The following is a 23609-nucleotide window of genomic DNA, read 5'->3' on the forward strand; positions in this document are numbered from 1 at the left end:
TTTAAATATTTTACTAAAATACTTATGGGTTTAGCATAAAAAATATGATACATCCATCCATAATATGTCTGAGAGGTACAGAGATATAAAAATGTAACATACAATGTAGAATTAAATGTATTTTGCATATGCATCAAAGACAGAACAAAAGCAGCAGTGCACAGTAAAAGAAATGGGACAGCTGTTCACAAATCATTTTTATCAATGCTATAAACCTACAAATTGCCATTAAACGCAATGATATCAGCAGAAAGTGGATATATAAAAAGTGGCAGAAGCTTGGTCATTGTCTATGATTTTGCAGAAAGCGTCATTTTTGTGGTATTTAAATATTTCATATCCCCAAATGTATTGTTTCTGACTAAGACTTTGAACTTTTTTGAAAAGATGTAATTTTTAAGTGGCACAAAGTAGAAGGCTTCTTTCCATCATTTCTATAGCCATGCTATAATAATAACTTCTGCTGGACATTAGTGACAGTGGTATTGTTAAACAGTGCTAAAGATGAGTCCTAAGGAATGGCTTAAAGGTCCATATTGGCCACAGCACAATTCCAGCTGTTAAAGTAAGTTGCCTGTGATGAAGACATATATCCTTGCATGGAAGGTGGTAAATGTCCCTTGTCTCCATAGCTTCATCTCTACGTTGATTAGGAAATCCCTGGGACCCTGAACTTGGCGGTTTAGGAACACGGCACCCGTGTAGGCATTCAGCTTCCTTGTGCTGAAGTAGTTTTCCTCATTTCCGCTTGTGATACTGACAATGATGTTGTCTCCGGAATAGGCAGGAGAGGGTCCGATGCGGAAGATCTGAGCAGGGATGATGATGTTGGATTGGAAGCTGAGGTAGTAGTAGGTGATTCTTAGAGGAGAGTTTTGACACTCCAGGTAGTTAGGACAGCTGATTCGCTCACAGCGCCTATGAGGGAGAAAGAAATGAAAACTTTTTTTATACAGCAGCTTTATCACCTTCCAATAGCAAGACACTTCAAAATGACTTTAAGACACATTGTTTTAAATGCACACTGGCTCTGCTTTGCCAATGTAGCTCCATATCTGAATTTGTGACAGGTAAAAAAAAACAACAACTACATTTCAAAATTATTCTATATTTATTCTGTACTTTGTGTTGTGCATTTGTTCATTCAAACAAGTCATTTTGACTTCTCTCTCTTACAGGACACCCTGTGTTTAAGGTATAATTCTTCTAATTGGTTATCCTTAAACTAAACGCTCACAACCAGACCTGTGCGCCTGAACTGATCAAAGTAGGGATATGCCATCCAAGTGACATCATACACAGCCTAGAGTAGAAAAAACTGAACAGAAAAAATTGAAAATTATAATGATGACCTTCTGACTGAGAGGAATTATTTGTGCTGAGCTGATTTTTCAACAGTTGAAGTGATCCTTCCTAAAATTATGCAACTGCCTATGACCTCCCCTCCCACCCGGCCCACCCAAAAAAACCATAGACACTGTAAATTTTACAAAGACCAAATGAATAGAATTCTTTAAGGCATGTTTTGACTTACGTGTCAGACACTCTTCGGTAGTTTGCCGAACAGCTAAAAGAAAGGCAGCGGTACCCTCCTTGAATGTTGTAGCAGGTCTCAGCTAAAGAGCAGTTATTGGCCCTTGTGGCACACTCATCGATATCTAAAACAGACAGTTTATGCACAAGAGCTGGTTTAGTCACCGACTTGGTTAGTCACAGGGTAATGGAGGGGAAAAAAATGTCCTTGTGGGGAAAAGACTATTCAAGCAAAAAATCGAATTAGTTTGACAAGATTTTTAGGCCAATAAAGTTTTACAGGCTGTGTAATTACTGCACCAACCAACAATTATATTTATCTGAGCAGAACCATTAGTGTATGCTATATAAGTGGGTGCTGAGCCATTTTTAAAGTCAGTTTCAGGGCGAAGCTCGATGGGGCACACTTGCTCTGAGGCGGCTGCAGTACAGTGAGCGCATGCATGTCGTGGAGGGCTATTCACCTCTGCAAGATCGTCCATTTGGAGACATGGTGTACCCATAGTCAGGACAAGCACACTTGTAACTGCCTGGAATATTCACACACTTATAGGTGCACAGATGGCCAATACTTTGGGAGCATTCGTCAATGTCTGCATGACAAGGAGGATAAATCATGTCAAATTGATATATAAACTTGTCTAAACAAACGTTTTGTATAAACACGGTGCTTGCAATGTGTAATAGAGCATGCTGCACCTTCACATGTGTGGCCATCCTCCTTAAGGTAGTAGCCTTGTCTGCAGTAGCACTGGTAGGAACCATAGACGTTGGCACACTCCTGACTGCATAGGTTGGCCAGACACTCATTCACATCTGGAGATTAGAGGTTAGAGCTCATTACTGTCACAACTGACTTGATCAAAGCAGTTTCAATGTTTTTATCCTAACATATAAACAAGATGTTGTTATGAAGCCAATTATGGTTTTAATGGTTCCAGCTTGAAGGCATGGCATGATACACAGTACAATACACTAATGCAGCTAACCAGCACATGTTGTGCTGTGCCCAGCTTTCACATCAGCTCAGCCTTACAGCCTGTCTATCAATGCATACAAGCATGGTGTCTCAATAAATACACAAGAACACATATTTTTATGCACAAATGCACAAAAATCTACAGTGACATGTGTCAGCATGCACAGACTGATGCAAACACACCCGTACAGGCAGACACTAACACATACACACCTTCACAGTTCTTGCCATCACCAGATAAGCGGAAACCAGAGGTACAAGAGCACTCATAGGAGCCTGGGGTGTTCTCACAGGTCTGGGCACACAGACGGCCTCGGTAGCTCCAACACTCGTTTATATCTGAAAGAAAGAGGCAGCATCATCATCATACTTAGGTGAGTGCACTTTGCGTTTGTGAGTTTGCATCCATGTGTGCAAGTGCGTGCACGCAACCAGGCATGTGCAGTTTTGTTGTCCTGCACAAATGCGTACGTGCCTGTGCGTGCTTGCGCGCATGTTAACGAGAGTGCGATGTGAGGGGACCATCTGTCTGCTGATAGTCTAAACACACGGGCAGAGTCCATTATTATGAGAGTCACAACACAGTGAGTCCCGAACAGAGGGAGCAGTGGCAGCATCAGCCGGGGTGGGACAAAGTCCTCTGCTGCAGGAGACGTGATGGGTAGCTCAGCGGCTACTGCAGAGGCCAACAGCAGAGTCTGGGAAACAGCAGCAGCTCTCCCACAACAGAATAATAAATAGGGGGAGAAGAAGAGGCAGCCAAACCAGAGGGATTGCTGTACAGTGGCGCAAGGAAAAACAGGAACTTTTTCTTCAGATTACATATGTAATGTCCTTCATACCTACACACATCCTTCTGAATGAATCATACTGATAGCCTGTTCGGCATTCACAACGATACGAGCCAGGTAAATTGTGGCACAGCTGGCCTTCTCCACATCGATGTACGTTGCTCTGACATTCATCCACATCTAAAAAAGGCATCATTTATAAAACAAAAAAAAAGGCAGAAATTATATTCATGAATAGCATTTGTTTAAACAAGACACGCATACAAGACATGTTGATTTTGACCTTAAGTCTGCACATGTAAGGTTGTTTGTTCAATACGAATCTTACCAACACATCTGGACCCATCAGGACTAGCATGATAGCCACGGCTACATGTTATCTTTCTGTTGCAAATGTAGGATCCCATTGTGTTGACGCAGTTAAATCCTGGACTGCACGGCTGGGTCAAAGCACCACACTCGTCAACGTCTGGCATTGAGGACACCACAGGGGGGAGGAAAATACGTTTTAAGAAAGGCAGGAGAAGAGGAAAGCCCCAAAGGCACAAAGACAAGGGTCCTGAGACCAGGGTGAAGCTTTTTAGCCACACTGTACTGCTGTGATATCAAAGCAACCACACATCACACAGTTGCATTCCTCTGGATAACTTTGTTGTTGTTGTTTTGTGTGTGTGTGTGTGTGTGTGTGTGTGTGTGTGTGTGTGTGTGTGTGTGTGTGTGTGTGTGTGTGTGTGTGTCAGACATTTTCTCCATTTTCTCATTTCTCAGAGCATTTCTTTCACACTCCTTTTATAGCGGCGTCTTCTGCCTCAACACGCCTCAGTTCCTGCCCCTGGGGGCTAATTCCACAGCATCAGTTTGTACTGGAGGAGGACATAGGATTGGCTTTTATCCACCCTTTGCAGCCCCTAACAGCAACTTCTCTGATCCCATGTCTGTGTGGCATTTAACCCCTCTGTCACTGCAGACCTGCTGATTCACCTGCATGACAAACAACCGTGCATCTTCCCGCACTATGATTCACCTGTGGGGGAATTTCTGTTGGTGCATCTGCCCGGATTCACTCATTTGTTTGGAAACAAGATAAGAAATCTTTTTAAAAGGAAAAAAAAAGCAATGAAAAAATTGTTATGGTTTGCCAATTTTAACAACTTCTCTCTGTGTGTCTTTTTCCTTGGCATCCTTTGTTTAGTTTTACCCGTTTAAGTTCTCTACATATTTATGGCTCACATCTTCTGATTATCTTTTGTCAGTCTGTGTTCCCAGCATTCCCTGGCTGGTCTTTACCCCCATGTTCCTGTGTTTTGGATTTAGTTTCCTTGCATCCTTGTTGTCAGTATTTGGATTTGTCTTTCTGAATTTTTGGACCATCTTCTGTTTGAGCAACTCCCCGATTTTAACCCAAGTTTTGTTCATTTAGTTTTATTTTGTTCATATGTTTATTCATCTTATTAGTAGTAGAACTCAATCAAAATAAAAATAAAAATAAAAACAGAATATTGAGGAAAAAGGTCTTTACAACTAGTCGGAGGCAGAGGATCTTGTTTTGAAACAAATGGAAAAAATAAAGCAAAATAAAAACATAGAGAAATATGTGATTAAAATCTGCAGCAATATTGATCATTTTGGAGTTGGACAAAACATAAGAGAAAAAGGTGAAAATGATGATATGTGTCTCTGTACATGTAGGAAGGTTGTATGAAATTGTATCTTTTGCTCACTTTTTGTAAGAAATAAAAAATTTTCTATTACACCTGTAACCGAGAAAACACAGTGAACTAAGCGCTGCAGGTCTAGCAAGGACATTTATTGGTTTCTCTTACCTACACACCTGCCCTGCATGTTGTGGCTAAAGCCCACAGGACATCGAGTTTTGGGGTTGCATCTGAAAGAGCCCTCTGTATTCACACACTCAAAGCCATCTCCACAGTTATGGGTTCTCTGCGCACACTCATTGATGTCTGTGGGAGAAGAGAGGGTTTAATGGGGATGGGAGAAATGATTAATTCCAGAGAAGATGTAACAGCACATTTTACCACTGGATGGCACTCTGGTTAAACAGCAGATCAAGTGTTTGACTTTTGCTGCTGTTCATTCATCATAAAGCAGTCTAAGTCAAGGCTAAAAAAAAGTAATTACAACTTAGAAATCATATGTATACTAAAAAGCTGTTATGAACAAAAGATCTTTCAGGTATATTAACCTGATTAGCACATCTAGCCAAACCAACACAAGTCTCCTGTGCATTGCATGAGTGAACACTGCGGTATATTCCCCGAGAGTCCCACAACACCTGTCCACTCAAAGATTTACCTGCTGAAAATCAGCTTTTCACATCTGCTGCCACGGTGTGAAGCAAAGCTGGAGGGAAATCATACTCTCAAAATATCCCAAAAAAAAAAATAAAATACAGATGTGTTTGTGTATGTCTGTGCATGAGAACGTTCACAGTAGTCTTGTGTTTTCAAGTAGGTGTGCAGTATTTCACCACTGCAAATGCTGTACAGAGACCTAAACTAGTTCTGGCAGCCCCGCAGACACAGGGTAGGTCTCTAAACAGCAGATAGTGATTGAGCATCTCGCTCCTGACACAAACCTGGCAGACTCAGCAAGAAGCTGAGTGAGCCTGACACCAACGGAGAGACAGAGAAAAAAGCAGGAAGCAGGATAAATGTGTAAGAGACTGGTAGTGATTTCCCCTCCCAGTGAAGTCAGAGGGATCAAGGAACCTTGAAAGGTCAAAGACCGCATGCTGCTGTGAGAGACAATTTAACCAGTGAGTTTTCTCCGTGCTTCACTTAAAAATTTAATACAATACTACTAAATACTGTAGAGTTAGGTAATGCAGCCATGTTCAGAGGTCACATTTTAAAAAAGTTATTTTGACAAATTTTTGTTAATGTTTTCTAGTTTTATTCTCCCCATCCTGCTCTGGGTGCTGAAAACGAGAAATGTAATTTTTGCAGTGGAACCCTGGGTTAGCTGTGGGCTACATATGTTTTTAATCTCCTAATATTAAAATAATTTGCACTACAGAAAATCATGCTACATTTGCTGCTAGCTGTCTCTGTTTGCAGCTACTAATGCGCAATCAAGTGCTTTGTATTTGATAATGGGAAACGTCTTTATTTGCTCATCACGAGCCAAGATTTTCAAAATCAACGGCAAGACAGCGAGCACTAATGCAAGATTGCACAATTAATTTTCTGGTCTTAACTGAGTCATTCACTTCCCAGATGAGGGAAGAAAGCATTTGTTTCTTTTTGAAGGCTGAATGTGCTTCATTTGTGTGAGGAGGCTAAATGAGTGTTTCATTATAGCATCGTGGTAAGACATTAAGTTGGAATACGTAGCACGGCACAAAGATGTTTTTGCATTATCTTACCTAGGGTGAAACAGCCACATTCTTGGCACATTGTGTGACAAATTAAAAGAAAGAAAAGGTCTGTGTGCTTTTGACAGACTATCATTAATTTTGCTGGTCTGATTGCTCCCAACCCGCTTTGGATAATGTTGTTACTTCAGAGCCAATGATCTGTTTGGAGGCTTACTTTCTTCTTAAATGCTCGTTTTGCCCGACTGAAGATCCTTTACATTCACAAGGAATACGGATTAGCTGAGTGTCCTTGCTCGGAATCCATCCGCAGTTTCATATACTACTAATACTGATCTTAGAGGCCCTTCTTCCTGAACACTGCTGGTGCTTTATGAAGGAGACCACTGCACAGGCCCAATTTATGGTGCATGGAAATAATGAGACGCATAGGGAGGTTTACTATTTCATACCAAAGTTGGGCACCACCCACCCTTGAGCCTGGAAGCTCTTCATAGAGTTAGCAGCAAGAAATACTATAGAAAAAGGTAGATTCTTCATGTTTTGTTGTTTTGGGGGTTTTTTGTTATTCAAGCTTACTGTGTGCTTAAAATGTCATAATTACAGGGTGATTTTAAGGTGAAGGGCGAATACTCATAAGGCTTATAAAGGTAATTGTGCTGGACCAGTGCAGTTTCATTACATTGTAATAACACAGTAGTTCACATACTCCCTTGCTACCATTTACAATATATTCACTGTGGATGTAAGTAAATACATTGATGCTGGTTAATGCTGATAAGGCGTAGTGTACCTTCACAAATGTCATTGTTGATCTGGTATCCAGGCGGACAGGTGATCAGTCTCTGACAGACATAACTCCCTGCAGTATTCATGCAGTGCTCATTCAGCTGGCAGGCATGTGGAGACAAACACTCATTTGTGTCTGGATTTTGAAAAGAAAAGAATCAGGACAAATGTGAGAGTGTGAAGAAAGAGAATAAACAATGAGAAGTGCAAAGAAGAAGATGCACAGATTTAGAGAAACCAGACAAGATGTGGGGAGAGAAAAAAATATGTCTTTGTCTGGTATCTGACAATCAGCAGTTTGACGCAGACTAAAGAGACAGGTCAGACCCTCCTCCAAGAGAAAGATCAGAAGTAAGACCACTGGGTATAAAATCCACACAATGAGAAATTTGTTGCCACAGTGAGCTGCTGTCACAGTTTGCTGCTGCCAAGTAGAGAACAGACCAATGGTTATAGCTTAAAGATAGATCCCCAGGGAAAGAGCTTACACACATAGCGCAGTAGCTGATCAGACTCAGGATAAAAAGGATAAAAAGTCCATTCTGAATGTAAATAAGAGGTATGGTATGCAGCTGCTAAGCTATATTGTGATAATGCATGGATAGTTGGGATAATCCCTTTGGAAGATCAAAACTTCTCCACTTATGTTTTCTTTTTCGTTTCCAGTTGGTGGCTAAAAGTGAAAGGGATTAAGGGCTGTATCTCCTCTGCAAATCTAGAGGTGCTGATGAGCGGAAGAGACAAAACAGTGGCAGACAGTCTTGCCAAGAAACTTCTCAACTGGAACCAAATGTCTGCGAGCTCAAGAAGAAGACTTAAATGAGTGCTGCAAATGCAAGCCGCTTTCACTTCTTCAAAGGTTTTCTGCATTATTTCAACATTTTACTTCCTTACCTTCACACGAGCGTCCATCAGCTCTCAAAGAGAATCCTGGCGAGCAGGAGCATCGGGGCTGTCCGCCCACTGGAGTGCACTGTTGCTCACAGATGTTGTTTCCTGAAAATAATACCGTGTAGTCAGGTCAAATGAAATGCACTGCATTATCATTACACACAGCACTACTTCAGCAGAAACAGAGGAGCGCTTGTGTTGGAGGGGGAAAAAAACACTCTGTTTACTGTAATGCCGTTTGCTTATTTTCTTCCAGGTTTTCAGGTTGATTGCTGACCTGGTCATATTCAATTTCATACTATTGGCTCACAGTGTGGTGGACCTCCACCCTGGTGTCATGGAAACCAAACAAGAGCAACAAAATGTGACATGGCACTCATTATGATATGAAGAATGAATTACTAACACCAAAATGCCACTTGAGTTTGACATTTGCAGCACAATCACATGTGATGAAAGGGAGAGTTATATTCAGCGGCATTAAGGTGGATGTTCCGGTCTCCAGATGAATGAGCGTGCTCACTATGAGCCGCCAGATCTGCAGCTCTCTCTCCATTTATCAAGCACTGCATTTCTAACCTTCACAGGGGTCGAGTAGGACTGACGACGGAAGTGGAGAGGTGGGTTCCACTGCTGCTCTGTCAACCTCCTGCAGTCTGTTCTCCTCATCCACCGCCTCTGCACAAACATGAGTAATGTCAAGACAAAAGCGATGAATTACTCTGTAATCACAAATTCCACCTTTCCATCTACAAAGGTCTTCGAGACTTAGATCTTGTGCAATACCTGCGTTTTAGGATGATATGAGGCTAGTGGCTACGGATGAAAGTTGTAATAGCAATATAGGTGAGACAGGAAAAAACACTGCCTGCAGACAAACATTTGGTTTTATCAGTGAGGCCCATTGCTCACTGTAATTTGCTGAGAGCTCTAGCATTAGTATCCTGTTGAGACAGGCTTCTGTTGGTAAAAGCCAGTGTTGATTAAAGGCCGGTACGTTGCACAGTCTTATCTAAAAATACTCCTGAACTGTGAATCTGAGCAGATCTTCACTTTTGTCTTGAAAAAAATAAACATTTCAAACAGCGTGGAAAAACTTTCGCTAAATCCCATTTGACGACAGCAGAGATGTGACTAGTTGGCCATTGCTGTCAGTCAGGAAAGGGATGTTGTATGAATAGAATAATTATTATTAGGCACTATCAGGCCTTGCAGACAGGAAGGAACTCAACAGGCCAGGAAAATAATACACAGTGAATGTGTAGATAAATGGGCTCTCTCTGGGATGCATGCAGACTGTAAATCATTGCTTTAAAAAAAACAAATGGCAGAGAGAGCCTTTTCCCCATGCGTTGCTATCGCTAGAAAGGTCTTGTGGTATTTAGTGTGACAGAAAAAGACTGGTGATCTTTACTTACCTTGCACGCAAGAGAAAGTGTCCTCTTGCAGCACATACCCGGGGTTACACTCACACCGGAAGGAGCCTATTGTGTTAACACAGATGTGGTGGCAGATGTTGCCCTCATATATGAGGCACTCATCCATATCCTCCACCTCAACAGGACTCTCCACTGCATTCTCCCCATTCTGCTCTTGACCAATGGAGAAGGCCTCTCTACGATACGGGCTGTCCGATACTACAGCACAAGGAGAGAGCAGCTGTTACTCTCACAAGTCACGGCATATCATCCAGGACAAAACCTGTTAATTACCTGCAATATTTACATGGAACATAGTAGTATGGGGGATTTATTTTATTAGTTTATTTTTGCAGGGCTGACTGCGCAGGACAACAGTGTCACGGCTGGGGCGGCAGTCGTGTGATGGAGTGAATGAGGACCCAAGTAGTAGACAGCGGCGGAGGTGCGAGTGAGTTTTATTTACAGCGAACAATAACCAAGGTGAGGGCAGAACAGAACATGAACCTAAACTGGGAAAAACTAATAAACAAACCTGAAAACATAAGGTCAGCGGGAGATACACAGAGATGACACGAAGAACGCAGGGCAGAGAGGGGCCGGCGAAACGCTGATTAACACAGAGCAACACAGACAAACTGACAAGGAGCACAGACTGACACCCACTATATATATATACACACACAAGGCAATCAGGTAATGGCACACAGGAGGGGAGCACAGCTGATCCTAATTCACAAGACAACAGGAAGACACAAGCTGACACAGTGATAACAGACACAGACCTTCAAAGTAAAACAGGAAATTCACAAAGACAAACTCAGGGACACGAACAGAGCACAGGAGGGAGAACACTAAAGCGCTAAACACAAGAACCAAACCCAAAGCACTAATACAAAATAAGAATTAACACAAAACACCAAATGAATCCAAAATGAAACACAAAACGCTGGGTCAACGACCCAGGACCATGACCAACAGTCACATATGACACCGTTTGCATCCCAAACAAGTTCATCGGTGGGCTATCACAAAAATCAATCCAGTGTAAGATAAATAAAATTCACCAAAACACGTGCTGTATTTCTAATTATGCTGAAGATTTAGCCATGCAATGGACTGAATGTCTGTCAACCTATAGAAGCCAAAGAAAGTCAGTGTATGGTAACTTCCAATAATAGTGTTTTACTAGAATAGAAATGAATACAGTGCAAGCAGGTACACACTAAATCTCTTATAATTATATTACATTTGGTTATTATATGTTTCTTTCAGCCGGTTTCTTTCTCAATATTGGAGAAATACCATGTTGATAAAAAAAGATTGATAAAATAAAATGACCTGGTTTGTTTTTAAAACTGGTGCCAGGCACTGCCGGATTCCCATTAATACTCCTGCTTTCAACCTGCAGCATGCCTTTCACAATGTGAATTCATGCATGTCAATATTTGTTCAGAATACCTTTTTTTGGCGGTGGAGTAAAGTTCAAAGGAGGCCTTTCTCTGATAGTGTGCCGGCCATCTTGATTCACAGTCCTCCCCTCCTCCCCCTCGCAGCAGGTTAGAAAGATGTGTTTGCAGTGAAAATCCAGGTAGTGGTGGGCTTCGCAGCGATGCCCCTCACTGCGGAACTGCAGCCCAAGGGAGCAGCAAGTGCAGCACTCCTGCAGTTCACACAAACAGCCTTTGAACGTGAAGTTGGGGTTTATGTAAGTTTTGAAAGTAGCATGGAAACGAGTCTAAAACCCACTTTGTGAAAAACAAAACATACTGTGGTCCATCCCATATTCATGATTTGTTCTCCCGGCAATGTGGGTCTAATGATGGCAGTTTTAATATTTCAACTGGTAGGTCAGCTGCATTGCCAAACAGGGAAATTACATTTTTTTATTAATCTATTTTTTTTTTTTACAGAGTATGGTCCCTGAGGATAATGCTTTGTGCTTTTAATGAGACCCTGACATCTCCTCTAGTAGCTCTGCAAATTGTTTTTTTAGTCAAATGTTTGAAATGGGACTCATTTCCAGAAACTTGGTGAGCATGCTTCCTGCCTATATAATTAATCTTACATATTTTCCCTTGACTCTTCATAGTGCCAGTAGCACTAAATTATAGTAAAATATATCGAGATTTGTACTGTACTTTGTGGATTTCTTTTGCAGAGACCTGATTAATGGTTTCCAGAGGATAAAGACACTCATTGGCCATTTCTTTAGGTTAATTTGTTCAACTGCTCATTAACACGAACATATAATTAGGCAATCACATGGCAGCAAGTGGACATGAAGTTCGAACTGAGCACCAGAATGATGAAGAAGGTGATTTAAGTGATTTTGGATGTGGTATTAGCACTGACAGGCTGGTCCGATTATTTCAGAAACTGCTGATCTGCTGGGAATTTCCCACACAACTATCTCTAGGGTTTACAGAAACTGGTCTGAAAAAGTGAGCAGTGAGCAGCAGTTATCTGAACAAAAAATGCATTGCTGATGCCAGAGGTCAGATGAGAGCAGCCTGCTTCAAGGTGTAGGAAGGGAATAGTAACTCAACCACTTGTTACAACCAAGTACTGCAGAAGACCATCTCTGAACATACAGCAAAATAAAATCACACTGGGTGTTACTCCTGTCAGCTTAGAACAGGAAACTGAGCCTACAGTTCACACGGACTCACCAGAAATGGACAATAGAAGATTGGAAAAATATTGCCCAGCCTGATGAGTCACAGTTTCTGCTGCATTATTCAGATGTTGTGTCAGAATTTTGCGTAAAAATCACAAAATGATGGATCCATCCTGCCTTGCATCAACAGTTCACGCCAGGGGTGGCGTAATGGTGTGGGCAATGTTTTCACACTTCACACCATCTGAACATAGTTTAAACACCACCGTGTACCAGAGTAACGTTGCAGATGACTGTGTACTCATCTTCTAACGTCTGCATCCAGCAGAGTAACACACCATGTCAGAAAGCTCAAATCATCTCAAACTGCTTTCTTGAACATGACAATGAGCTCACTACAATCAAATTGGTTTCCATAGCGATCACATCTCAATCCAATAAAGCACCTTAAGGATTTGATGGAGCAGCAGATTGGCATCATAGATGTGCAGTGGACAACTGTGTGATCCTGCCATGACAACATAAATATCTTCAGCAAGTTCTTCAATTTATGCCACAAAGGATTAGGGTGGTTTTGACAGCAAAAAGGGGGTCTGACCTGTTACTGGCAGGACGTGAGTAGTGAGTGTATACTTGTAATGCTGGCAGTCACCTGAATGTTCCTGACTATTCCTCTGTTGCTACTGTTGCTATTTATGGGCTAGTTTCAGAGAACTGGTGGAATAACTATCCTAAAATTTCATACACGGATTTATGTTCCCCTCCAGATAAATATCCCTTAACCTTTCCTCTTGTGCCATCATCAAGTCAGATAGTTTTCTCACACCGTGAAAATGAATTAGATTCCCTTAGCCTCAGATGTATTTGTGTTAAATACTCTTTTCTAAATTCTTTGAAGACTTTTATTATTGTAAGCATATTAACAGACTCCTGTTAGCATTTAGCCAAGAGTACTGCTGTGCAAGAAATTCACAGAGCCACGAGCTTTTCATCTTGTTGGATTGATCTTTAGTAGTTACAAGTCTGAATTTGGGGCAGCTCTCCCCTTGTGTGTGGGCTCTTACTCGTTTTCCCTCTAGCTCTCAGCAAGATTACTGCTGCAAGTGCCCGGGAGTATGGGGAAACATAAAACTGAAGTAATGATTGCTGTGATGTAGCGTGGTTGTAGATGGAATAATATTACTAAAACTACAGGGGTTCCTCGAAAAGGTGGTGAAAGCCAATATTTAACACCTGTACAGTGCCAGTAATGGCCTCACGCTGCTCATGTGCCTCTGAACAGATGGGCTGATTTCCTTCAACAGGTCAGGTAGCAAATGAGTTACTTTGGGCATCTGGACATATAATGGTTACACAGTCATTGTGAATGGACTTCACTGATTGCCTCAATGTCTCTCCTGCCCTGCTGCTTTTTTGACATCTTTAATTATGACGCCATGTCCACACAGTTTCATAGAATTGAAATCTGACATGTGAAATAGCCTAGGGCTGCTGTGAAGATAATAAAGTTTGCAAGGCTGTGGGAATCTGGGGTTGTATCAGGCCCTAAATTAGTGTCTAGATTAAATAGGATCATTAAATAACAAGGATTTGGCACAACACCAGTAAATCTCAGAGGACATCTACAATAAAATAAAATACTGGCAAATGCCGTGCTGAACTGTGTTTGTCAGGTTACCTGGTCACATATACTTGCCTTGTAATAATCAATCCCACATTTATTGCTGGCATCTTCTCTGCACATATTTCCTGCTCTGGCCGCATTCAGTCCAGCCAAGCACTGACTTTCTCTCAGGGAACCGAGGCAGCACTGTTGTTGGGCAGTCCTGACAGAGAAAAGCACACATGAGAAATGACTGCAGAAATGTCTGGACTGCAACTGTGGCCTTCCAGCGGCAACAATTCTTCCAGAGAGTGTTACCACAGAGCTGACAGGACTGTGTTTCCAGGTTTCTGTGAATTCTATTAGAGGGAGAAACTGAAATGAAAATCTTAATATTTAGCTCTGAGAGTCATTCAGCAGCACCAAAGAAAAGTGAGCTAAAATGTGATTAATCATGCAAGAAAACACCTCGTTGTAACAAAATGTGAAAATTACTTTGTCATTATGTCTTTTGTGGCCTTTAAATGAGGTGAGAAATATATTCTTCTGATATGTTCAGTGAAGTAGATCGGTGTTACGTAATAATGCCCTTACAAGCACATCGAGTGCATATCTTTTGCGGGTGGTTCCATGTTGTTACAGTGACCATTAGCCGAAGCCCATTTCGCCCCTGTCTCACAGCAGGTTTTCAGCTGCTCCTTGGCAGACACTGTAATAAAACACAAACACCAAGATCCAGATTTATCCTGCTCAGTGTACCAGGGTTTCAAGCCACATAAAATAATGTTGACATCATGCATATCGCTGGATTCTAATTGTACATCATTTTTATCTAAGAATCCCGTCAGCGAGATGCTGTAAAAATGTGGTTATTGATATCTGAAATACAATCAAATCTCATCTCCTGCGGGACAGAGTTTGCTGGATTCGGTGACTGCACGCTGAGAATAGCAATTACACTGTGTGTGTGTGTGTGTGTGTGTGCATTTTTTTTCTTTTCAGACTCCTTGACTCTCACTTTAAATGGCAACAAAAAGTAGGAAACCCCAGACTCTATAAAATTAGCTTCAGAGTAAAACTCTTCTTTTTTTTGTAAAATCCTGGTTGATGACTGCTGGATCAGAATAAAGGGATAACATATTAGCACTTCATTTTAAACTGAGAGCAGACAGAGCAAAAACACATGATTCAGTTTACAGAGGAAAAAAAGAGCTTATGTGTGTTTCCTGAATAACAGGGAAGCGCATTCCTGTGCTGATTTGTGGCCCCTGCACTACTGTACAAGACAAAACTCTTTGCATTTATGTCTTCTCAGCCTGTCACACCTTGCAAGATTATAAATATCATAAAATTCACACCTAGCATTGCTATGTTTTCCTTTTTTACTCATCCAATTAACCCTAATTTTGCAAATAACATGTTCTTATCCAATTTACGTTCAAATTGAGACAAAAAAAATGCTGCTACCCACTCTATTCAATACTCGACGATATATTTAAGTCAAAGCAACTTGTGTCAACATTACATCGGTGATGATGAAAGTTAGCCTTCATCTTCTGTGCGAGATTAAATAGTAATCCATTCTGTGTTTTGGAGACAATTCAGTTAAGTCTGAAACAAAGCAGAGGATACTAGAGCATGGTAAAAATGATTTATTTTATTTTTAAAGATTTTTAAAAAAAAAAAACCCTCTCAGAGAGCTCTAATTGGTCTCTTGCAGCATGGTCGTCTGGAAAATCAGCCATAAGTAAGGGCAGGGATCATAGAGAGGAAAGACCAAGCAAAAGTCTTTTCTAAAGAGATGATGCTCTGAAGAGAAATCAAGCATGCCTGAAGCCACTTTAGCTTTTTAACTTCCATGTTCACTTATTTTCATTGAACTATTTCTCTCTGACCTACCTGTGTAATAAGGCCCAAGCAATTACTCATAGCGGAGTGAGTGAATGCTGCAGTCTGCATAATTTAAGGGTTTAAAAATGAGGAAATCTAAACCTTGAAAGGCATGATGCCTCTTTGATACACAACTACAGTATCTGTATGTATGCCGTGCAGGTAAACAAGTCCTTTTGAACCTTTCTGGAAGTATATTAAAAGACAGAGAACGACAGGGAACGTAATTATTCACCCTCTCCTTATGCCTCCTATTCATTTTCTCCAAGTGGCATCACTCCACTTGTAACAAACAAGCATAAATTCCACATGTCAAATCAAAATGCGGGATGCATACATACAGCTCATCATCATGTTTCAAAAGGATTTTGCGTCTGTAGGAGATTATGCTTCATGAAAATAGCTACTGGGGGCAAAAACAATGATAAACTATATCAGCCAAACATGTATCTAGTCAAACCGAGTCTCTTCCTTTCTCTCTGACAATCCTTATAATTAAGCCTGTGTAGAAACATTTTCCATTCAGCTGTGCAATAATTAACTAAGCTAATTATTGTGCTTCCACGACAGCGATTCAAGATGCACTTGAAAGGTGGCTTAGCGTCATCTCTCTGTTCCAGGCTTGTCATTAAATCTGTCCATTAAAGTAACATTAACACCAGATGCTTCGCTTTTGTCTAAATCCAGAACTGGTGACATCACACCCTCTGAAAATATGAAGCTAGAATAACAACCAAAATGGGCAACTCTCAACATGTCTGGAGGTGTCATAAAGCAGCGCGCTGCCACTAATCAAAGCGCGTGTCTCTTCTTTTGTGCACTTGGACAGGTGGGCTGAAGAGATCAGGACCAGCACTGAGGAAAAATAGCGCATGCCAAAGGTCGCCGACATGCAAACTCAAGAGGCTGAACATGCCAGATGATTTAGGCTGAAAGCTTAAAAGCATGAGGAGATGTGTGTGTTTGTGCGTAGGTTGGGGTTAAGCGCCCGAGGAGGTGACACAATGTTCTTCCCCACTTCTACACGAGTACTTACAGAGATATCGTGTCTTTTGAAACACACAGTCGCTATCCAAGAACAGCTGGCCGTGACATAACAGGGATGACTCGCATGCTATGATTTCATTTCCAAAACAGACATTTCAGGTTTCAATTATTTGCAACTTTGGCCTTAATTTCCCTCGAGTCTGTGAGCCAATAATCGTGGGATTATTGGCTCACAGACTTGTAGTCATGGAATCCCTGAAGGGTTGTCACATTGTTTGATAGTTTTGCACAGTAAACGCCAATCCAATTACTCCTCCTTGTGGTAAAATAATCTGAGTGAAACACTAATACACACTTTCCAGGGTTGCCACTATTTGCTGCATTGAATTACTTTGAATTATAGCTTCCTAATGTTCCCCAGTGTTAACACCCATCATCACAGCCCACACATTTTTGTGTATTTTGAGTTATATACAACATCTGCATCAGTGTACATTCCTCAGCACACCTCTATCAAATTATTTTCCACCGTCTTGTAATTTGAACCTACTTTCCCCTCCCTCATGGAGCCTTATGGATTCCAAGTTATGTTCACAAGCCATAACGCAGGAAATTTAGCCATGTTTTGCCTGAGGAAATCCATACAAATCTTTGGACCTGACACATAATTCATACCTAATTTGTGCTTTTAAATTTTTAAAAGTCCCATTAGAAGTAATGTTTCTGCATTAGAAAAGTATAAATGAAATATTTTGTGTAAAAGGATGTATGGACTGGAGGTGAAATAGTCAATTACTTCTTGGATTACATGTATTTGTTCATATGCGTATATGTTTATGACAGAACTGCAAATGGGTGCAAGACACAAACCTGTTATTTTTCTACAATTTATCACCAATCTCCCTTTACTTATGCTGTGGGTGAGTTTTATGAGTGGTTTCCAGCATCTGGATTTTTTTTTTTAAATATATTTATAATCATGGGTGACATGAGGCTCAGGCGGTTTTTTAGTAAGCGGATGATGCATATGGGAGACAAGCCAAAATTAAATGAACTGAAAGATACTTAGATTAATTATCTTCTTCAAACTGATCTTTACAGAAGTTGGAATGAACTCTCACGTAGCCAATTCTGGATTTCACCCGCCTTTTATGCTAAGGAAAATTATACATTTCCCTTCCCCACGCCCACATGCAACATGTTGTGACAGTTTTGTTGGTAAAAACAAGCACTACTCCACGTTATTTCACTTCACCTCTTATATTTCTTCGTCCTTTACTCTTGTGCCTTATCCACAGTTCCCGTTTTGTTTTGTTTTGTGGTTTGAGTTTGGTACAGCAGGAACGAAAGTTAGTGAGAGTAAATTTGTGCAGAGGTGCGCTTTGGATGGAGTGATTACTGGGAAGATTACTGGGAAACCAGCATCCTCGTGAGAGATGGGTAATCACATGGACTCATGAGGGAGAAGCAGCAGCGCCTGGCAATCAAGCCATAACAGTAGGTTCATTCATCAGATGGGTATTATGCTGCACACAGGTACAACCCCCAAGAAATCCTATACCAGGTTAGCCCCGCATTTAAACAGTCTAAACAATTCCACCCTCCTTCTGAGCACATTCTGGATCTGTCTGTGAAGGGAAAAAAGGCAAATGAGCAGGAGTTATTGACTGAAGAAAAGCACAAACACATTTGTCTTGGGCAACTCAGCAAAGGCAATTCATTTATGTTTTGTGAAAAATGTCCGTGTTCTTGTTATTTATGTTTTCTCTTTTGCTATCTAAATAACTTTGGCATCTTCAGATAATTGCACTGATAAAAAGGCATTAGTCAGGACTCTTATCAGCTGGGATTTTTCCTGCTTGTGCTTGAAGTGTCACCAAACTGGACGTCTTCCTTTAGTCCAGTCCAGTGAACTCTCACTTCATTCCATCATGCAAACTGAGTAGCCAGACCAGTTAGTTCGAGATCCTTATTGCTGGTGAAATACTATGCCCACTTAGACTTTCAGCTGTGTTGCATTATGTTTATCTTCTGTCTGTAGTGTCTTAAAAATATCCATGAAAGGATAGACGACTCACATCCTGGACACCAGACTACCTATGGATACAAATAAAGTAACCTCTCTGTACATGAGCTTCACAGTTAGTTCTTGAAGTGCGCTCCAACAGAAAAACCACATAGATGCATTCTGCATATATTGTGCATACCTGTAGGGGCCAGGCGCTGAAAGGAAAAATTGTTTCTGACAGGTCTCAACAATAAATCGTAGAGTTGGAAAGTAGCTTAACTACACACCTTTCAATGGCTGTTTGCTGGACAAAACACCAGGAATAAGTAAGATTTCTTAAAAACCTCCCCTTTTAGGCATTCATAATTTAGTTCACCCACCTCATATAGAAGATCTATAATATAGTGAACCCACCAGTGCCTTAAAGCCATAAAGCGTGTAAAAAGTAGTTTTTCCTGAAATGAAATTCTTCACTAAACTCGAAGCAATATAAATTTGGATTATTAAATTGTAATTATCAGATAAAGAATGCAGTGCAGATTTTTTTCTTTTTGATTTATTGCATATATGTAAACTAACTTCACATATTAGACAGACTTCATCGTCTGCTTTCTATCCAGTACTCTGACCAGCAGTATATGCACCGAAGGGGAACTGATCTGTTAGAGAATATGCTAATAAACACATGAAGGATTTAAGCAAGTGGTGTGGTCTCACTGGAGCAAAGCAGGGAAAATATGAGACACAGACTTATTCGAAGCATTATGATGTAATAATTTTTTGTTTAAAGCAGTGCCTGGCTTACTCTTTGTTGCTGTTTAGAAACCTCGAGAGAAATAAAAATAGCATTTTCTTAATGTGAATGTATGAAAATGAATACATACAAGATATAGTAATTTTCCCTTCTGAGTAAGGTAGATAAATGATATCTTGGGAGAACAGTCTTTCCACGAACAATTGTTTTTCCTGGATCCCTGCCAGCTAAAATAGAGTGATTATAAATTCCTCCTGAAAAGAGAGAGGATGTGAGAGAAGGAAATGGAGATTTCCTTTGAAAGAGTACATCAGTACATCATCACGGTGTGATTTATTTTGAAGCAGGCCTTGAATGCATCAAAAACATTTCATGTTTCAGATTTGTTTTAAATTCAATACCTTCAATGAAAATTCACACGAGTAGGGATGCTTTGATTTATCAAAGGTTAGGAGTACTTAAAACTGTGCGTTATATGTTAACTTACTTTCTGTGTAGGCCTCAGCATCTCGAGTCTGATAGCTGCTGAGTGTTTGAGGTTGTCTTTGATGCTCCTCGCCTTCCTCTCTCATCCTGACTGGAGCTCTTCTAGTGGGACTGAATTGAACTGTAGGGTATAACTGTTGTTCCTCTTTACCAATCAGCTGCCTGTGCTTCACTACCTTTTCATGTCCTTCGTTGGAGACAGAACGGGGGTCGCCATGACTTTGTCTGTTGTGGCCAAAGGGCCGGCTGTTGGTACGCGCAGTGCGTGCTGTGTCTCTTAGAGTATCCTGTCCCGCTCTGTTTCTGTGACTGCCATGTTTCATGGGTCTTTCTCCAGTTTCCTGTTGTGGCCTGTGGTGCCCGGTGGTCACTATCTGTGTGGCAGTAGTTGCCTTTGGTGATGATGTTTTGTTTTCACCTCCTGTGGTAGTTGGATCCATATTATGGGTAACCTCATCCTCTGTGCTCCTTTGTGTGTTTGGGCTTTCTTCTTGTAGCCTGTGTCTCCTTTCATCACGAGAGCTGAGGCTAGTGGAGCTTGACTCTGGGTAAGCTGGTGGTAATGTAGTAGATTCCAGTGGTTGGGCCAGATTTTGGATAGTGGAAGATGTTGGCTCTGCCAGAGTATAGTCATAATCCTCTGTGCCAAAACTGGGTGGGTCCTGCTTGTACAGCGGTAGAGTGTTTTCCCTCACCAGCTTGGAAAATGGTTCTGCAAGACTCGTTTGTTGGCTGTTGCGATTGCCTCGAAAGTCTCTCAAAGGATTGTTGTTCTCTGTAGTTGTTACCGACATGGGCTTATTAACACTGCGGCGGTCACAACCAGGGATGGGTGAGCACATTAACCTTCCACCTTCATCTGGACAGTGGCAAACTTGGCAATGATCTATCTGAAAGGAGTGCCCCGCTTCATACTTCTTGTTGCCATGGGCACAGCCAATACGACCACACTGCAGACATCCATCTGCAGGTTGTAAAATGTCAATGCAGTTGGGGGAAATTTCAGGGCATGGAATGAAATGACAGCTTATCTTCCCTCCTCCCTGAGGACAGGAGCACTCGGTACTTCCGAAATCCACAAAGTAAGATTTCCCCTCTGGGACTTTCCCATCCCTGAAGCCTGCTTTCACACAGTCATAGTACTGGTAGCCCTCACAGGTGCAGCCGTTTTGTATACATTTAGGACAGCAAGCGCCTTTTTCTAAAACATTTTCGATGCAGTTCTGGAGAACAGGACAGTCCACGCCTGTGCAGTCTCTCTGGCTTAGACAGACGTCCACGTACAAAATCATCGAACATAGAAACAATGTTGCTCTTTGCATGTTCATTTTGGATTTTTTTTTAATATTCACTTCTTCAAAATAAGCCTCCAAATGACATGGATGTTTGCATTCTTTAGCCTGTAAAAGTAAACAGTGATTATTGATATAAATTTCACAGCTATTATCAGAAGCATATTTTTCACTTAATGACCTGTCTGCTTTCATTTCACAACATGCCAGATGTACATATTTTCCATGCTTAATGTTTTGGCACCAGGGAGGGTGAAAGCTGTGGTTTATATTTTGATTGCACATGGAAATTTGGCAAACGGTGATGTTGACTAAGGGAAATATAAGCAATAATACGCCAGCTACATTTCTCAGTGCTTGAAAAAAAAATGTTGTTCAATAACAAAAACACCCTTCATACAATACAATAGTTCAGTATTCAAAAATCTGTCATCTGAGTTTCTGAATGCATGTAGTATATTCTTAAAAATCCTGTCTGCAGCCCTAGATTATGGTGGATATGTTGACCAAGTCACTTGCTAATATCTTTCCATAATAATTGTTTTCAGCAAACTGTGCTCTTGCTGCTGCCTACACTGAATTCATATTTTAAGTACATCAGACACATTGATCTATACAAAGAATTATACAGGTGCTATAAATGTTTTTCATTAAAGTTCTGGAGTCTTTTCTTTGTATACAATACAGTGCAGAGACAGAGTGGCAAGAGGCAGTCAGAGTGTGTCAAGCCTGTGAGAAAAGTGATGTGACTTCAGATCAGAGAGCATACTGAAAACCAGGTGGTTTCTATTTTACTTTTCCTGTTATTCCTCTCTGCTTGCTCTAGTGCCAAGCGCAAAACACTTATTTGATATTTCCTACTAAACAGTATGATTTTAAAATTAGAGAATAGCCCAAAACCGTTCTGCATGACAAACTTGTCTTAAGCTATTTCCTGCTGAAATGTTTCTAACTTAAACAGAGTTCTTCCTGAAGCTTATTCTGTTATCACGTTTGCACCAGCAACATTGTGGAGCAGATCCCCACCCAGTGAAGAGCTGCTGTAGAGGGTAAGTAAGAGTGTATGCTCAAAGATGACTTTTTCTTAAGGATAAACACCTGACTTGGGTTCGATGCTATCTAAACATATGGCTTTGAAATCTTGTTGTAAGTTTGTTTTCATGTGAAGTTGAGTAACTATTCAAAAAATATGAAATGCATCTACGCCAAGGTAATAAAATGAAGTCTAGATGTAATCACAATAGACTCCAGGTCAATAATGTGGCATCTGTTGCCATGTCTTCTTTTCATAATTCAGGCACAGGCAGAACAACAAAGTGCTTTGCAGCTCCATTTAAAGAATCAATGATGTCTTTGTGCTCCTGCTGCAAAATCATTTTACCAGATCTTACAGTCTCTAACCAGCACTCTGTTGTGGTGCTTTAGCAGTGTTGAACTCAGCCCTAAAAGCGCTAAAGCTTCTGCCTGTTTGTCTATAAAACCCATAGTAAGTGAAATGGTAAGTTAAACATGGAAAGGACCACTGATAAGGAAACCATAATGTTGAAAAATAGTCTGTGGGCCGGTGTGTTCGGCTCAGGTTCGGTTCGGCTCAGGAAATGTCCCGCAAAGCATTTCAATCTGTGTTTTGCCAACGCAGTAGCCAAAAGTTGACCTTTACCCTTGTGCCCACCCAGACACGCGCGCGCGTGCACGCAAACACTTGTAAAAAACGCTTTTGCCCTCTGCGCAGGAGCAAACGCGCTGATTTGTCATAATTTAAACGTTTCGCTGATGGTTGATAAAACAGAGTGTCACACCTATTAATGCAAAGCAGAAACTTCCAAATCATTTACAATCATTTGTGATGAGCAACACCCCGCCTTAGAGGTGCCTTGACTGAACGTCTCAGTCACAGAGCCGCACATAAAGATTACATAACCGATGCTTTAATTCATTCATCAAATTATCCGGTCAGAACAGGAAACTGCAGTCCAAAACACTCAAACTAATATTAGCTGTAATTAGACTGTGCAATACACCGCGTTTAATTTAAGCGTCTGTTCATATGCTCACGTGATGTTTCATGAGATCTAAGTGAAAATCAAGAGAAGCTCATGTTTGCAAGTACTTTTTCGGTTTTATTTCTAAAAGTGCTTACCTCGCGTTCCAGGATCTTGCAGCGCTGGTGTGCTTCTGAGCAACAGTTGTGCGTAAAGTTCGGGCTCACTCTTTGGCTGGGAGCGCCTCCGCTC

At 41.0% G+C, this 23609-nt stretch overlaps 1 protein-coding gene across 2 annotated transcripts; it reads right to left on the reverse strand.

Moving 5' to 3' along the window:
* Window positions 1-23588, reverse strand: LOC102777087 (fibulin-2-like). Of its 2 annotated transcripts, XM_006796452.2 has the most exons (17): window positions 23516-23588; window positions 20085-21483; window positions 14553-14667; window positions 14052-14181; window positions 11197-11398; window positions 9736-9954; window positions 8897-8995; window positions 8321-8422; window positions 7431-7562; window positions 5127-5264; window positions 3632-3772; window positions 3355-3483; window positions 2726-2851; window positions 2233-2349; window positions 1998-2126; window positions 1535-1658; window positions 1-918 (listed from the first exon to the last, which is right to left on the reverse strand). In XM_006796452.2, exons 2-17 carry the CDS (start codon window positions 21409-21411, stop codon window positions 561-563), a joined length of 3588 nt encoding a protein of 1195 aa, XP_006796515.2. In that variant the 5' UTR covers window positions 21412-21483; window positions 23516-23588; the 3' UTR covers window positions 1-560. The 2 variants fall into 2 exon arrangements, with proteins under 2 accessions (XP_006796515.2, XP_087690064.1); XM_087833938.1 differs by lacking the exon at window positions 7431-7562.
* Window positions 23589-23609: the final 21 nt, after the last annotated feature.

The sequence above is a fragment of the Neolamprologus brichardi genome, chromosome 20 (genome assembly GCF_056152115.1).
Source record: "Neolamprologus brichardi isolate AB-2024 chromosome 20, ASM5615211v1, whole genome shotgun sequence".
In the NCBI taxonomy this organism is placed as follows: domain Eukaryota; kingdom Metazoa; phylum Chordata; class Actinopteri; order Cichliformes; family Cichlidae; genus Neolamprologus; species Neolamprologus brichardi.